Source organism: Conger conger, chromosome 4 (genome assembly GCF_963514075.1).
Source record: "Conger conger chromosome 4, fConCon1.1, whole genome shotgun sequence".
In the NCBI taxonomy this organism is placed as follows: domain Eukaryota; kingdom Metazoa; phylum Chordata; class Actinopteri; order Anguilliformes; family Congridae; genus Conger; species Conger conger.
The window spans coordinates 21,283,824-21,299,956 of NC_083763.1; the positions used below are offsets into that span (position 1 = coordinate 21,283,824).

Here is a 16,133-nt window from a genome sequence, read left to right on the forward strand (position 1 = left end):
TATTATGGCGGCAGCAGGTGTTGGTCTGGTCAGTGGACGGAGAATAGTAGCCCTGCCAGATTCTGTCCCAATTAAAATGTTTCATTCTCAAATTGTCTAATTCTTGCTGTTCTGGAAGAGGCATCAGTATGTCTAATCCTATTGATATGTAGGGCATTTTGTAGCGTGCTCACCAATTATTTTTTATTCACTAAGTATGTTAATTTATTGAGCTTTAAACTTTATAGTTTAACTGAGTAAATTGGAGATTGGATACAAATTAATATCTAGAATAGATGTATTTTGTATGGAAAATACAAGTTCAATCCAGGACAGCAGCTGCAGGGCCTGTCCTTGTGGCTCCACAGTGACTGGTGTTTGTGCTGTGTCTTTAAACATAGCTGAGGATTGGAAACCGAGCCAAATTCACGAGGGGGGTGAGAGTAACAGAAGCAAGGCGGTGGACGAAGAGCGGGAGGTCAGCACCTCCGTGTCCGTGCTTGAGGAAGCCCTGCGTGGGGCGCTGTCCCTCGTCCTGGAGTCCGAGATGAAGGCTGCGTTCGACGACCTGTGGCTGGAGGTGAACCGGAGGCTTCCTCTTTAAGGGCGGGCAGGTGGCTGAATTTGCTGAGTAATGCGTCTGCTTTATGGCTGTGACGCCGTCTCCTGTCGCTGCAGGTGGTGATCCTGAAGCCGCCCTGGACCCTGCCTGACCTCTTTCACTGCTTTAAGAAGCACTGGATTGCCGTCTTTGGGAACGTCATCAAGAGGAACCTGCTCGGCTCAGTTGAATGCCTCAATGACAGCCTTTGCAAAGGTTGGGATTTTAAAATTAAAACGATAAGTTACATTAAACTGACAATATTCAGTCGTTATATGATATTGGAATAATGTCCTTTTCAGGGTGGTTCAATAATCTATCACAGTATATTTGTGAAATATAAGCATTTATATAGTTTTGGATGCAACATTGAAAATAGCACAGCAAGCATAACTGAATGTCCTGATTGGGCCCTGGTGGCCTGCATCTGTTCTCACTTCATGTGTGCGGAGAGAGATGGCGACTGTGACCCGGTTCTGTCTCTCTGAGCTCACCTTGCATGCCTGTGCGTTTTCCCCTCCACGTGTGTGTGTGTGTGAGAGAGAGAGAGGGGAGGGGCTCTCTGGTGTGTGGAACAGAATGGAATGGAAAAGTACCACACCATCTCCAGCGTCTGGGTCTGTCTCTGCCTGTCTGTACAGAGGAGACATGGCCTTATAAACAGGCAGACTTCAACACACCTGCCAGCCCCCACTCTCTCACAACACACACACACACACACACACACACACACACACAGGCACACAGACAGACATACACACACACATACACATACACATACACACATACACACATGCACGCACGCACATACACGCACACCAATCTTTTAGGTCTGTAGTTTTACACTGCTCATACAATGGCTCCATTCTCCCCACTTCACAAGCAGAAGGAATCGTAAAACTTAATAGGGCTCTGGAAAAGGAATTCCTGGACTATTTTAATATCACATTTGAGCACATAATGTCACATCAGGAAACCCACTCTCCACTTACAGAGTTAGCTTCAGGGCCTGTCGGAACGCTGGTTCAGTTGAGGGCTAATAGTTGAGGGCTAATATTAACATTTTATTTAGATAAAATGGTGGACAGGATCTCCATCAACCTGGCAGCACGGGAGGCTCACCGACTGCTGCATGCCTTCAGCTGCAGGCCGGACTACGGCAAGAATCTCACTGAGCCGCTGGCAGTGCTGGAACAGCTTCTGAAGGACACGTCTCAGGTGTGCTTTTCTAGACTGCTCAGTCTGGCCCTCAGTTCTGTTACCCTCAGGTGTGCTTTTCTAGACTGCTCGGTCTGGCCCTCAGTTCTGTTACCCTCAGGTGTGGTTTTCTAGACTGCCTGGTCTATCCCTCAGTTCTGTTATCCTCGGGTGTGCTACACTAAAATGCATGGCCTGTCCTCTCTTTTGTTTCAGACACAGGTCTGCCTTCAAAAAATATTTTTCTGTATTTAAAACAGCGTCCCAAGGTTGGCTGCATGGCCAGGTCTCACTATGATATACTACCCAAAACACCCATGGTTTTAGTTCTTTCTCTCTCAGGTTAGGATTGTACCAAAGGAATTTTCTACCAAAGGATTATTCTAACATACAAACTGCATTTTTCTGCTCTTTACAAGCGTTTATTATTGACAAGCTACTTGGTGATAAATCAAGGCTCATTTTAGGCCGTAGAACAAATCTTTGACCCACTATAAACATTGCAGCAAATTACAAGACTACGGTGTCCCAAACAAAGAATGGTGTCTTATCTTTATTTCGGTACTGACCTTCTGATGTAGGTCTGTGTGTGTGACAGACAGATACGGTGATATGGTGCTAGATACTATTCTGCTTTTAGGCAAACTACGCAGTCGGTACACCTAGGAGTAGGAAAAGGTGAGCCTTGTTTAGCTGAGTGGCCTGTTCCTTTACTTTATGTTATTGTATGCTATGTTATATATATGTGTGTGTGTGTGTGTGTGTGTGTGTGCTTGCAGTCCAGCAGAGGTGCAGAGCAGACCTCAGGGAGCCGCACACAGGCCAGCAGTGACGGCGATGTGCTCATGGCCGTGGAGGAGGATGGAGTGGCTGATGCCCAGCCCTCGTACCATGAGGTGTGGGCTGTGTTTGAGAACATCTGGAACAACGTGTGCCAGATCAGGTGAGCACCAGCAGAAGAAAACCACCAGTTGTAGCATTGAAGGTTACAGGCCCACAAGCTGGTGACTTTATTTTATCCCTTCATTGGAACAGGTCTGCCTTATTAACAGATTATCATTATCAGTGCTTGTATCATTTTTGTTTTAAGCGGTATTACAGTAAACAACATTTCAGTCTGATTTGATGTTTGTCTGTTTTATATGGGCTAGGCAAGGTTCACCTGGAGGGAAAAGAAACCTTTGCACATGATGGCAGTCTTGTGAGATTAAAAACACTTATTTCAGGCGCGTTCACATTCAAAAGCTTTGTTTTTCTCTCCTGTTGCCGTCAGCTCTGCAGTGTTTACAGCTCTCCAGTTCATACCTGGCACCTTGGAGACCAGCATGCCTAGCAACGGGCCTCCCCCTCCTGAGGAGGCCTTGTCCTGCCTGCACAAACTCATTTTCACCGTCAGACAGCTACTTGAGTCTCTTCAGAGGTACAAACGACCTCACGCTACTTTTGATTCTGCGCACCATGCATTGAACTTCTAACATACTGCTCTGCCTTCTTATAACATACTGTGCTTATGAATGTGCCAATCTAACAATAAGGTAGAAATAATTATTTCAGACAAATTCAGTACAGGCCCATTACAGAGCCTTGTGGTACACCACTTGTATAAGAAAGGTAAGCAGAGAAAGAACTTTGCGACAGTGTTATTATAGAAAGTGACTATATTGCTTTATACTATCTAAAACTTGCAGCATTTACTCTGAGGTAGTGGTGGAGGCGATGCTACCAACTGTTCTGCCCTTGCGTGGATATTCAGTGTTTACTGGTCCTGTGCCAGAGGCCTGCCTATGCCACTGTCGTCGAGGGCAAAACACACATGCTGAAAGTGTTTGCCCGTGTTCTTGTTAAGGTCACCATTTCATATCCCATGAATTGTGGCCATTCTCAAATATGCTCTTCTGCTTGACATTTATATTTAAGATCTTTTATAAGGCTGCCTTCACCTTCAGACCTATTCTCACAGCCTCAGACATCTCCCTGACCTTCTCCCAAAACAGTACCCTCTGTCTGATTTAAAGCCAACTAGTCAGGCCCTTTTAATCATTTCTGTCATAACGCCTGTAAAACTAGAGAATTGTTGTGGCGAGAGTGCATAAAACCCCAGATGGCACTTGTAATCCTGTCCAGCTACCACTGACTCACTTTGTATTTCATTCATGGTGCATGAATTAGAGAATTTTGACTGCAGCATTAGATAAGGTAATGTATGGAAAGTGCTGGCCTGTAGCGTAGTGGTTAAGGTACATGACTGGGACACGCAAGGTCGCTGATTCGATCCCCACAATATGATCCGCACAGCCATGTATGTTGCCATCTACCCGAGTTATGTTGCGCTTCTCTCCTTATTGCATACGTGGTTAAGGGAAGATAACGGGCGGCTAAGTGCGGCTGATTATGTGTTCATTTGAATTTACTAAAGTTCATGCAATTAACTTGGGTCGATTTTGCCTGAAATATTTTCGCCTCTAAAGAGCAGGGGTAATCAAGCAAAAATGATACAGACCGAGGAGTAGGCCTCACAGATGCACTGAGAGAATTAATGCAACACAATTTCAATGCCCCAGGCAAGAAATTATCGTATGGTACAGATTAAGCAACCACGCAATAATTAAGGCTGGGTGTTCATGGTGTCACGAAAGTGATTTAGCCTACAAAATTATTTATTAAATTAACCTGTGCAGCAGTGGAAAATAACCAAAGCAACATGGTCTACTTTATTGACAGTACCAATTGCTTGAAGTTTCAAAAAAGCAGTGTTGCTGCTAGTAAAAAAAATATGTGGAAAATCAGTTTGATATAAAGAATTTATTGCTGCAAGCATCCCACAGCCTGCAATTGTGCTTAAAACCTTCAGAAAAGGTAAATTATATCTCAAAAACATATGCCTAGTACCTAAGATCGATGCACAAGGGCAACATAACCTTGTATCACAATAATGTATGAGTAATTCCTGCTGAGTATATGTGGAAGTAGCAATTACTGAGCTGCACAATAAGTACAATTTTCATGCTTCATTTTTTAAACCTAATTTCTCACCAAGGGGAAAGAGATGGAGATAGGAAATCCATTTAAACTGTGCCGACTCATTGTGCCTCGTTGCAGGGTTGGGTTTAGGAAGCCGAGCCCTTTGTGTGTGAAGTGTGTGGAGCAGAATCTGAAATAATTACCGCTAGGACATTCTAACTGGAACCCGTGGCTGAAGGCTCGGCCATTAGTCCAGGCTCATTAATCAACGCACAGACACACCGAAACCTCGGTACGCGGACTGGTGGGGGAGGTGGGAGGCACAGCAGGCGTTGGCGCTCTACATTGCCCGTTGTTCGGACATTTTGGGGCTTTCCTTAGCCAGAGGCAAAGCAATTGCAGTCTCTCTGCAAAAGAAGGATTATGGGCTCAATTCAACACCAGAAATCATAATTTCTCTGTAATTTGGGACCAATTTGAGAAGTTGCTGGATTATGCTGGATTACAGTATATCTATCACCTTTCAGTGACTGCCTGTAATTTGGCGCATTGAGAAATAATTTGCATCCAAATTATTGCTTTGCAAGCAATCTGACTCATTGGTAATTCTGTTCCATCTCTTCTTTTGAGATGTATTAAAATATTATGTGCTGAAGCAATCTAATGCGTTATGGTTTCACATGTTGAACAATCATGTCTTCATCAATGCCAACATTAAAACATGTATGGATATTCTGAGAATTACATACAGTAAGCCTGTTTTATGACTCCACAAATTTAAGCAGTATGTAGTATTTTGCATAGGCATTTGCTGAACATTTGAGTGATACTGCATACTTCATGCAGTAGCACATACAGTGCTTAAAATGATTCAGGTTTCTAGGCTGTCACTGAGTCTGCAGAGTAAAGTTGAAGCTTGCGTCTCCTGGGGCCACTGGAAACCTGCTAAAACAGAGTGGTGCGGTTGCTGATTGGATCCTTGGATTCATCAGCTAATCCTGATGAATTTGTAACAGTGAGGACAGATGATGGATAGGGACACACGTCCCCAGTCATTATGATTTATGGCTTATCTCTCCCTGGACGTCGTGTTCTCAAACGCACATCAACATTTACTCACAGGGGGAGTTTCAGTATTGCATCAGCGCATTACCAGACTCTCTGTTCAGGGGAAAATGGTGCTTTTCTGTATCATCCCTGTGCTCCTGGGCCTTTCTAGATTCTGTATACACTGCTTTCTGTTTCTGTATACGCTGTGCCGGTTGTGTGAGTGTGTGGTTGCGCATGCATGTACGTGTAAGTATGTACATTTGTGTATGTATGTATGTACGCCTGTGTGTCTGTGTGTGTGTATGTGTGTGTGTGTGTATGTATGTATGTATGTACGCACGCATGTGTGTCTGTGTGCATGTGTCTGTGTTTGTGTGCGCCTGTGTGTGTGTGTGTGTGTGTGTGTGTCTGTGTCTGTCTGTGTCTGTGTCTGTGTCTGTGTGTGTGTGTGTGTGTGTGTGTGTGTGTGTGTGTGCCTGTGTGTGCTCCTGTGCTCCTGTGTGCCTGTGTGCGTGTGCGTGTGTGTGCACCTGTGCATGTGTGCCTCTGTGTGTTTGTGCATGTGCATGTGTGTGTGCATGTGTGCGTGCATGTGCGTGCGTGAGCGTGACTGCGCGCGCGTGTGTGTGTGTGTGTGTGTGTGTATATGTGTGTGCATGTGTCTGTGTATGTGTGTCATGCCATTGCATCAGCCATGGCACCGGAATGTGTACAATTATCTATTCAGCCTGAAAAGACTGATTTCTACTTAACAAACATTGATAAAATAATGGAACACGCTGTCTAATTTCTGTGACGCAGGAACTGGGTGAATTAATCTATTCACACGCTTTTTGCAGGAATGTTACCGGTGATGATTTATGCGTACAGTGCGTTTGAAAGAGCGTTCGCTGCTTTAGTGTGAGCTGTAGGGGAGGGGGGCCTGTGTGCTGAGCAGAGCTCAATGAGGCCGCTCTCCTGCCGTTCCCTAGGAGACAGCACTGTGACTCACTGCGGGCTGCCCACACCTTTCTACATTATTCACCTGCGGGGAAAATATGGAATTATGTATAATGCAGGCAGAGCTCGGCGAAATTACTTCTCCCCGCTAACCCCCCCTCTCCTGTTCCCCTCCTTCTGCTCTCTTTCTCCATCCCTTTCTCACCCTCCCCTTCCATCGCTCCTTCTCTGTATTCTCCCCTCATACTGTTAATGCGTTTCCTGTAGACCAGGGGTGCACAGCAAGGGCCAATCCGCTTCAGTTTCTGCTCTTAATTATTTAATTCGCTAATAATACCTCGATCTGACATTTGTCCGACATATGCACCAGCTACCACTGCAGACTTAAAGATTTTACTCGGCTCAAGTACAGGAGTGAACCAATGCACCCCTGCTGTAGAGTTTCCTTTTCCACTCACAGTAATGGTCAAAAGAGAATTGGGTTTATGTCTGAATGTATTAAATATATTTTGGCCCATGACTGCTTTTTGGGTTGAGATATTAATATTATGGATTGAGTGTGTGTAAAATGAGTTTGCTCCTCCGCAGGGTGCTGTTGTCGAAGAGTAGCTTTGAGGACGTGCAGGGCCTGCTGGCATTCATCAGCAGCTGTGAGGTAAAGGTCCCTCTCCAACCTCGGCAAGCACGGTGTCCCAATGCTCCACATTCAGCTGCTCCCGCACATAAATAATACCGTCATTACATTCATATTTTACTGCTCATCTCCTTCTGCAGTGAAGTGTACAGGATCTTCGTATAGCGAGAGTAAAGTCTCGATATAGGCTATAAATTATTCAATTCATTCAATAATTAAAATGAGTCTTTGGTAATGATGATGAATGACTACTTAATTTTTTTTTATAGACTGTGCAAATGTTTGAAAGAAAACTTGAAGTGTATTTTTCTTGCATTTTCAAGTCTGTGTGATATAAACTAAGTAGACATGGTATAAGATTAAAATATTATTATATATAGCAAGGGAATTTTTTTCAGTGTTTTACTGTGTCCGATCATGCTAAATTGTTCCATGTGGCCCTTTATTATAGATTGCGACCATGAAGCCCTCCTTCACTGCTGAAGATCTGTTCAAATGCCTTTCTCAGCAGGAATACAGGTCGGTCTTATACAAACACATTATGTATTCTGTTTCTTCCAGGGGCATTGCAACGCACAGTGTTTGTTTAAAAGACGGCAGGCAATTGTCAAAGAGAAATGAAACCTGGTGATTATGCTGAGTATGACATAATAATAATATTAATAGGTTTTATTTATACAATGTCTTTCATCTCATGATCTCAAATTGATATACAGTGCAGGGAAACTTCCTTCAACCACCATGTGCCCCACATTTTTATAGCTGCATTTTTATGAGAGACACTTTATGTAAGTGTCCGTTTAGCATGTCTGGCTGAAACATTTCCTGAGGGTTTTCTTCTTATATTTTTGACATCTGAACGAAAGGCTTGTTTTTCTAAATTTTTCTACACAATAGTTCAAATCTCCAGCACCAGTTGCATGTATACATACAAAGTTAAGATAAAGATACTCCCAATAGAATCTCATGAACAAACTCTTTGACTTTTTGCAACGGACAGCATTCAGATGCATTATCTTTTAATCCATAAATCTGTTTTCTTCATGCACCGATTCTTTAATCTTCATACGAAACACATAGGCCATTGAGCCGAGGCGCCTTTAGGTTAACGAGCACAGGACCTGTGTAACGAGCGCAGGACCTGTGTGATGCGTCACGTGCGGTTTGCACAATGGAAACCATTGACAGAGAGGAGAGGGCAGGTAGTCCACACTGTCTGTGGGCAAGCTGGGGCATGTCTGCTTTGTTTGTGTGCCGGACTCTTGTTTCAAGCCACTGTTCTGCTGAGTGGGCCTCCCCACTTCAGGGTTGCTCTTGGAAACCTGGTCTCCATGCCATCAAACGTGAGCACCGTGAGATGTGTGGCACTTAGCACCTGTTCCCCACAGTGAAGAGTCCATATGGACTGAGCCAAACATTTCCCCTCCTGTTCTTCCCCCGAGCACCCAGCATCTCCTCCTTGCCCTCTCACTTTGCTGGCTCATTTGTTTCACTCGTTTTTTTTCTCACCTATTTGTTTTTGGGGGAAGCGGGCTACGTTCTGCTACGAAAACACCACAAGTTCCTCTGTGTGTGTGTGTGTGTGTGTGTGTGTGTGTGTGTGTGTGTGTGTGTGTGTGTGTGTGTGTGTGTGTGTGTGTGTGTGTGTGTGTGTGTGTCCGGGCCCATGTGTGAACTTGCTAGTTTGTGCGTGCGTGCGTGCGTGCGTGTATATGTGTGACTGTATGAAAGTGTGGGTGTGTCTGTTAAATGTACTTTCTGTAGTAATTCTGTCAAAATCCGTGGTTTTCTATGTGATTATGTATATGGCTTCAGAGGCAGAGAATGTTATTTGTATAGAATCTACTCCTTTATTAGGTTTATATTCCAAAGGGAGTTGTACTGCGCTAGGTTGCATTGAAATTACAGTTGCATTGGCTGTACACTAGAGTAAAAGGTTTTAATGGCTGTACGCTGTTGTAAAGGGTTTTAATCACTGTCCACTGTTGTAAAGGGTTTTAATTGCTATACACTATAGTAAAGGTTTTTAATGGCTGTACACTGTAGTAAAGGGTTTTAATGGCTGTACACTGTAGTAAATGGTTTTAATGGCTGTACACTGTATTAAAGGGTTTTAATGGCTGTACACTGTAGTAAAGGGTTTTAATGGCTGTACCCTGTATTAAAGGGTTTGAATGGCTGTACACTGTAGTAAAGGGTTGTAATGGCTGTACACTGTAGTAAAGGGTTTTAATCACTGTACACTCTAGTAAAGGTTTTTAATGGCTGTGCACTGTAGTAAAGGGTTTTAATGGCTGTACACTGTATTAAAGGGTTTTAATGGCTGTACACTGTAGTAAATGGTTTTAATGGCTGTACACTGTTGTAAAGGGTTTTAATCACTGTCCACTGTAGTAAAGGGTTTTAGTGGCTGTAGACTGTAGTAAAGGGTTTTAATGGCTGTGCACTGTAGTAAAGGGTTATAATGGCTGTACAATGTAGCGTACGTGTGTGTTTGTTTACCTCTACCTGTGAGTGTGTGTTTGTGTGTCTGTGTGTTTGTGTTTGCCTCTACCTCTACCTGTGAGTTTGTGTGTCTGTGTCTGTGTGTTTGTGTTTGCCCCTACCTCTACCTGTGAGTGTGTGTTTGTGTGTCTGTGTGTGTGTGTTTGTGTTTGCCTCCACCTCTACCTGTGTGTGTGTGTGTGTGTGTGTGTGTGTGTGTGTGTGTGTGTGTGTGTGTGTGTGTGTGTGTGCGCGCGCGCGCGCAGAGGGAGCTGCGTCGCACTGTTACCCGGCGACAGGCTGAGGTCTGGGCTGTGGTGTTATCGCACTGCGCCAGTGCTGAGCTGTGCCTCTGTGTGCGTGCTGTGGGACTGAATGAGCTCAGACACTCTGTCTCTGAAGCCTCCCCCTGCACGCTGTCCTGCAGCCCGCGTCCTGTTCTCAGGCGCGCAGAGCGCTTTCCCCACCCCTGCAGGTAGGGGTCAGTGTGGAGCTCAGCTGCAGAGCCAAGCCAAATGTAGCACTGACCAGTTACGTAATTGTTTTGTTTATTTATTTAATCTTTTGTGCAAATGTACAATTCAGGATAGTTATACAGAACAAATATTTCAACAATATGGAGAAAACCCCAAGGAGCTTATGCTAGAACCTCACCTAAAAAAGTCTATATACATTATTTTAATTGAAGGATACAAAGAGAGACATTGCATTAGAAGAGTAAATAGGGAGAAATTTTATATAAAATGAAAGTTAAATTAGAGTTGGGTTGCCTCCCGCTCTATCTGAGCAGGTAATATATCACTCTCATGGAACAATAGAGATCCCATGGTTCCCTGGGAGTCAATCCAGCCAGTGTGTACCTGCCCGGTGACGGGTGAGATTACCTGCTTCACCAAGCTCGACGCTGTAGGCAGGGCCGGACCGACAACTGACGCAAATGCTGAGTGAGTCTCAGCCCTTCGCCCCACGGTTCACAGAGAGTTAACGTGGTTTTGACGTGTTGTATTTTCCATTTGTTTCTGTAGCGGATGTTTTCACCCGCTGCAAATAACCACTTCCCCTTCATTACTTTGTATCTGTGACCCTCTTGCGGCGCTGCAAATAAGTCCTCCTGAAATGATGCAGTGAAGACAAAAATTACATTATGCTAATTCCATGAATAAAGCATGTAAATGAACATTTTAGTTTTACTTGTGAACTAGGCACTGCTTTTAACAAGCCTGTTAATGGACTGTACCTCGAAGCTTGTATTAAATACTCTTTGCTATTGTTTTTAGTGGCCATGTAGAGACTAGTATATGGTGTTGTGACCCAGTCTCTTAAATGAGTGAAGTGTTGCTGAAGTGTTGAAACACAGAAGTGTTTCCAGCATCTGCGTTGCCTTTTTCACAGTAACTACACTCCACCCAGAGCACTCACAACTCTCAGGTTAGCATACTTCCAGAATTTAAAGAACAAAAGCAAGTAAAAAAATAAAATAAAAAAAATAATAAAAAAAAGCGGAAATGCCCCCTTTCAGCTTGTTATATGGCCGTGAAGTGATCTTTGTGGGCCAAATTATCTTGAAGTTCTTTTAAAAACAGATTACGTAAATAATCTCTCCCAACTGCATTCTTGAGAATTATGAAATTGTGGGCAGGGACTTTCCGCACATGATGTCGGGGGGGGGGGTAGAACACGCTGTGCTCCAGTAGATGAGGGCGGGGGGTGGGGGGGTGTCCAATCTTACAGAGAACGATCAGCTTCATTCACCCACCCAGCTCTATTAAGCTGCAGTGATGGTGTGTACGATTTCTCATTTTCTCAGAGCTGTAAGGTTGTGCTATAGGAATGTGCAGAGCTGCATACACTCCGCAATGAGCTGGAGTAGGAGCTGCAGACTGAGACAGTATTTCCCCAGAAAGAACTGTGCCCACTACATCAAAATCTCATCACCTTTAGACCTGGGCTCTGTGTGCTTTCCGTGAGTCTTGCTTGACAGCAGACTTCCCGCTGAAAAGCAAGCTGTGCCTTTATTATCTGCCAGGGCGTCCAGAGAGAGTTGTGCTCGGTCCCTATAAATAGAAGCAGCGCATCTCAGGGAGACGGTGTTCATATAACGTGAAGCTGGCTTTTGGAGGATTTATGAAGCTCAGAATATCTGCAGTGAGAGGTTTCGGTACGCAGACAGAGTAGATCACCGCACCATGCCTTAGAGAGGCAGAATACCACAGGACACCGTGCTTGAACTGAGACAGCGTCTATTCTTCGTATGACCCATGGAAAAACATATCTTGTTGGTGTGACGAAGGACGTCATGGTGCAGGGACGTCGGACAGTTTTGACCGAGTTGAGAAGCGTGACCGAATCAGATCTGACAGCAGGAGTAGGGTTAGCTCCAGTGTCGTGTGTTGAAACCCGTCTCCTCACTCCCCACTGTGCTGCCTTTACATAACCAGTGAGAGATGAGAGGGAGGATGTACATTCTTGTGCTCTTGTATAACATCGAGGCCAAGGAACTAAACTAGCAAGCTAGCCCTTTAGCATGCTAGCGTTTGACTGTACACCCCCTGCTCTGTGTAGTCCTCCTTTGACCCTGTTATGTGTCAGCGAGGTGGGTGGCTGCAGGTGATCCATGAAATAGAGGCCATTAAAGACCCTGGCAGAGAATTATTTGGCCAACCAGAGTTCAGACGAGGAGCACTGGAGTGGAAATCCATCAACAGTGCTTCGATTCAGAAGGCTGTGGAGGCCCCTGTGTTGTGAGGCACATGCAATGCAGTAAGGACCTCTTACAGTGTACACATACTGTAGGTGGGCTTGGCAGGGCCTGAAGAGTATCTATGTCCTTTTGGGTCTATGGTTCTGTCTCCCTGTTAACCACAGATGGCACGTGGAGCAGCATTTAGTAACCTTTTGCCCAAAAATCTGTCAAAACCACAGTATTATGACAGTAGAATTGCATTCATCGGGCCAAAAATGTGTGAGATATTTTGGATGTAATGTTGTCAATGTCATGTTTTACTATGAAGAAAAATCATCTTTATTTTCCTCTGGATTTGGAATGGTGAATCATACCTTCTGGCTCATCCTCTGTTCATTCATGAGAGGGCAGACTAGCATGTATGTCCTCAAACACTGGTAACCCACTGCCACTCCATCAGATGAGCTGCAGTTTGCAGAGTCACTATTGCAAGAATCATAATGAGTCAGGAAGTGTCCTACTGGCTGAAGCCCTTTGTCCCTGGTCAACTTTAAGGCCAAACGTGCTGCTGGCCACAGTTGTAGCACTGTGTAACTGGTATTGACAGGATCACATTGGGTGTGTCACTGCAATGAGAACGAGTTTCTCAGATGGATGCTCGATTCAAAAACCCCCAGACCGGCTTTTGAATATAGGGGTTGGCTTGATACTGTACTCAGTGAACTGTAATTCTTTTTAAAAGCATTAATCAATTTCTTTGAGCAAAATACATTACGGTAATCTGTTCGGTGTTTGTCTCGCATGATAATGATATTAGAAAAGGTTATCAGAGAGTGTAAATGTAAATTTTTTGTCTTTAGTATAAATTATGTTTATTTCCATCATGAATGCTTTGCAGACACAGCAGTCGCTCCACAGGGAACGCATATCAAGTACACATTTTCTCGAGATTGCAACAAGCAGAGACAATTATGCAAGCAGCGGGACACTGCTGTTGCAGGTTAATTGGATGGGAATATGTGCAGAGCATTGACTCCCACTGTTACCTAGGGTAGTGCTTTCTTCCTCTTTCAGTCAGTTTTACTTGGAGAACACAGTGTACTGTCAAACAAACCCTCTTTACTGTGGCTTCATGTCTACATACAGTGTGTTTATGTGGAAACCATCAGGAGATTTAAAGCAATTACAAGAGCAGCAAGGCAAAAACCACATAGAAACTTAATATACCGTTTGCTCTGATTCAACTCTTGACTGGTTCTGACTGTTGCAATTCAGCTCTGACTGATTCTGTCTGCTGTGTTTAAGTTCTGTTTTGACTGCTGTGTTTTAGCTTTGACTGGTTCTGTCTGCTGTTGTTTCAGCTTTGACTGGTGCTGTCTGCTGAAATTCAGCTCGGATTGGTTCTGTCTGCTGTGTTTCAGCTCTGATTGGTTCTGTCCGCTGTGTTTCAGCTCTAATTGGTTCTGTCTGCTGTGTTTCAGCTCGGATTGGTTCTGTCTGCTGTGTTTCAGCTCTGACTGGTTCTGTCTGCTGTGTTTCAGCTCGGATTGGATCTGTCTGCTGTGTTTCAGCTCTGACTGGTTCTGTCTGCTGTGTTTAAGCTCTGTTCTGACTGCTGTGTTTCAGCTCTGATTGGTTTTGGTCCTGTCTGCTGTGTTTCAGGGAGAAGTTGCGTGTGGGCGGGAGCCAGCTGATGGACCTGAGCTCCAGTCTGGACCGCTGTGCCTCGGCTGTGGGCCAGCGAGCAGGGAGCAGCTCCTGGTGCTGAGCAGCAGCTCATGACATAGTGCCAGAACACTGCATCTCTTCACGTCGCCCTTGCCCTCACACTCTCACACATACGATACAAGTACACATCCATACCGTACATTACAGTTATTTAGCTGATTACATTACAGTAATGTCACTTTTATCCAAAGCGACTTACTGCTGATTACGCTAAGTTGATTAGACTGGAGCAGTGTGTGGTTAAGGGCCTTGCTCATGGGCCCAGTAGCTGCACTGATCTTATTGTCTCTACAGAGGGGCTTGAATCACCAACCATTCGGGTACCAGTCAAGCACCTTAGCCACTAGGCTCTGGGCTGCCCCTATACAGACTCATGCTTGCACACACAGCAGACCTGGGTGAAATATGTAATTGCTTTGGATTCAAATACTTTTCTAAGTTTTACTGAGCTTGTCTGGTGTATTGGAACCTCTCAAAAAGTACAAGCCCCACCTTCTGGTCCGCTTGGTTGGCTCAATTGCTCCAGGCAAGTCGAGCACAGAAAAGTTTCTGAATGCAAAACAATTATGTATTTGATCCAGGTCACTAAACAGAAGCTCATTCTCACACCTGGAGCTGATACCTCACTTACCCAGTAGCACTGTTCAAAGCTCAGAAAAATGTCTCCTATAAGTTGGAGTGAAGCTATGCATACTGACATGAATGTTGTCTTTCTTGTGGAGGAGATCTTGAAATTATCTCAGTTCTTTGGTATTTTTGATAGGAGTTTCTGGTATCCTTCCAAAGACATTATATAAATAGTTATGTGAGTCCAATTGAAGATATGATCTGACAGAACCGTATAGCAAACTCTAATGTGTCATTTTTTTTAATCTATTTTTTGTTTTCTGTAATTTTGTTTATGTCGTTCGCAGGCACTTAAAAGAGTGTGAAAAGTGCTATTGTGGAAGGATGGAGGATGGAGGATGAGTGAATGAATCTGACTTCCCTTTAATAAGTCCCAGTGCTGGGGTTTTTGCCATCTTTGTTTTGAGACATTCATAATTTATGTGCCCAGAGCACAAGGGCCAATATGTATCTGTATTAAAAACAGAACTGGCATTCAATATTTCTACACTTAAACATTTAGCTCCACCTCCAAGCCCAGGAGAATTTTGCTAAGTGCTGTAAGTGGAGTTACTGATTTTTATTATTTTCTTTTTTTTTTCAGTTGCTTTTTTTCATTTTGTTGCACACAACTAATTCTGTCTTGGCATGTTCAGTATTGTCTGTGGCTACTTAATAATCTGGAAGCCTATGTTCTACACTATAGTACATCACATCAAATCTACTCCTCTCATCTCAGGCTTGTGTACTTTCAACAGATTTTTTTTTACAGAAATAACAGTTATTACTGGACTGTGTAGTGTAAGGGGCAGTTTTCTGTACTCAGGATGATAATTGTACCAAAGGGTTTTTGAATAATATTTAAAGCAACATGGCAAATTGATCAAACTTTTAAAGTTTAAAACCGTTTATGAGCTGTCATAAAATTGTTAATTTCAAATGCTTAAGCAGTTCCTCTGTTATACATGTAAATATGTAACTTTTTTTATTTTTCATTATGTTGTATTTTAATATATTTGGTGAACAATTTGCTAATATAAAAAACACAAATGGCACAAAAGGCTATTGGACTGGATTTATGAGCTATTGGTCCTTGTAATCTTCCAGAATGTTCCTTATGGAGAGCAGCGTGAGGCCCAGCAGTGTGAGCTGCTTGTTACCTTGCGGTGATACAGTAGTAGGAAGAGGAACGACGTCTTGGCGGATTTGTAACGAGAGCAACAGGAGATTAGTGAGTGTGAGTGGCCATATTTAAATCAGGCAACTTGCTC

At 43.8% G+C, this 16,133-nt stretch overlaps 1 protein-coding gene across 2 annotated transcripts in view; it reads left to right on the forward strand.

The window, feature by feature from the left end:
• The window catches only part of swt1 (SWT1 RNA endoribonuclease homolog), a 28,507-nt gene extending 12,585 nt beyond the window's left edge, over positions 1-15,922 (forward strand). For both annotated transcript variants that reach the window (XM_061240660.1, XM_061240661.1), the window contains 8 exons: positions 381-559; positions 658-796; positions 1,653-1,798; positions 2,557-2,720; positions 3,051-3,197; positions 7,316-7,382; positions 7,813-7,880; positions 14,191-15,922. In XM_061240660.1, the coding sequence (XP_061096644.1) occupies positions 381-559; positions 658-796; positions 1,653-1,798; positions 2,557-2,720; positions 3,051-3,197; positions 7,316-7,382; positions 7,813-7,880; positions 14,191-14,296 (1,016 nt within the window). In that variant the 3' untranslated portion in view covers positions 14,297-15,922. The remainder of the gene's footprint in view (positions 1-380; positions 560-657; positions 797-1,652; positions 1,799-2,556; positions 2,721-3,050; positions 3,198-7,315; positions 7,383-7,812; positions 7,881-14,190) is intronic.
• The last annotated feature ends 211 nt before the right edge of the window (positions 15,923-16,133 follow it).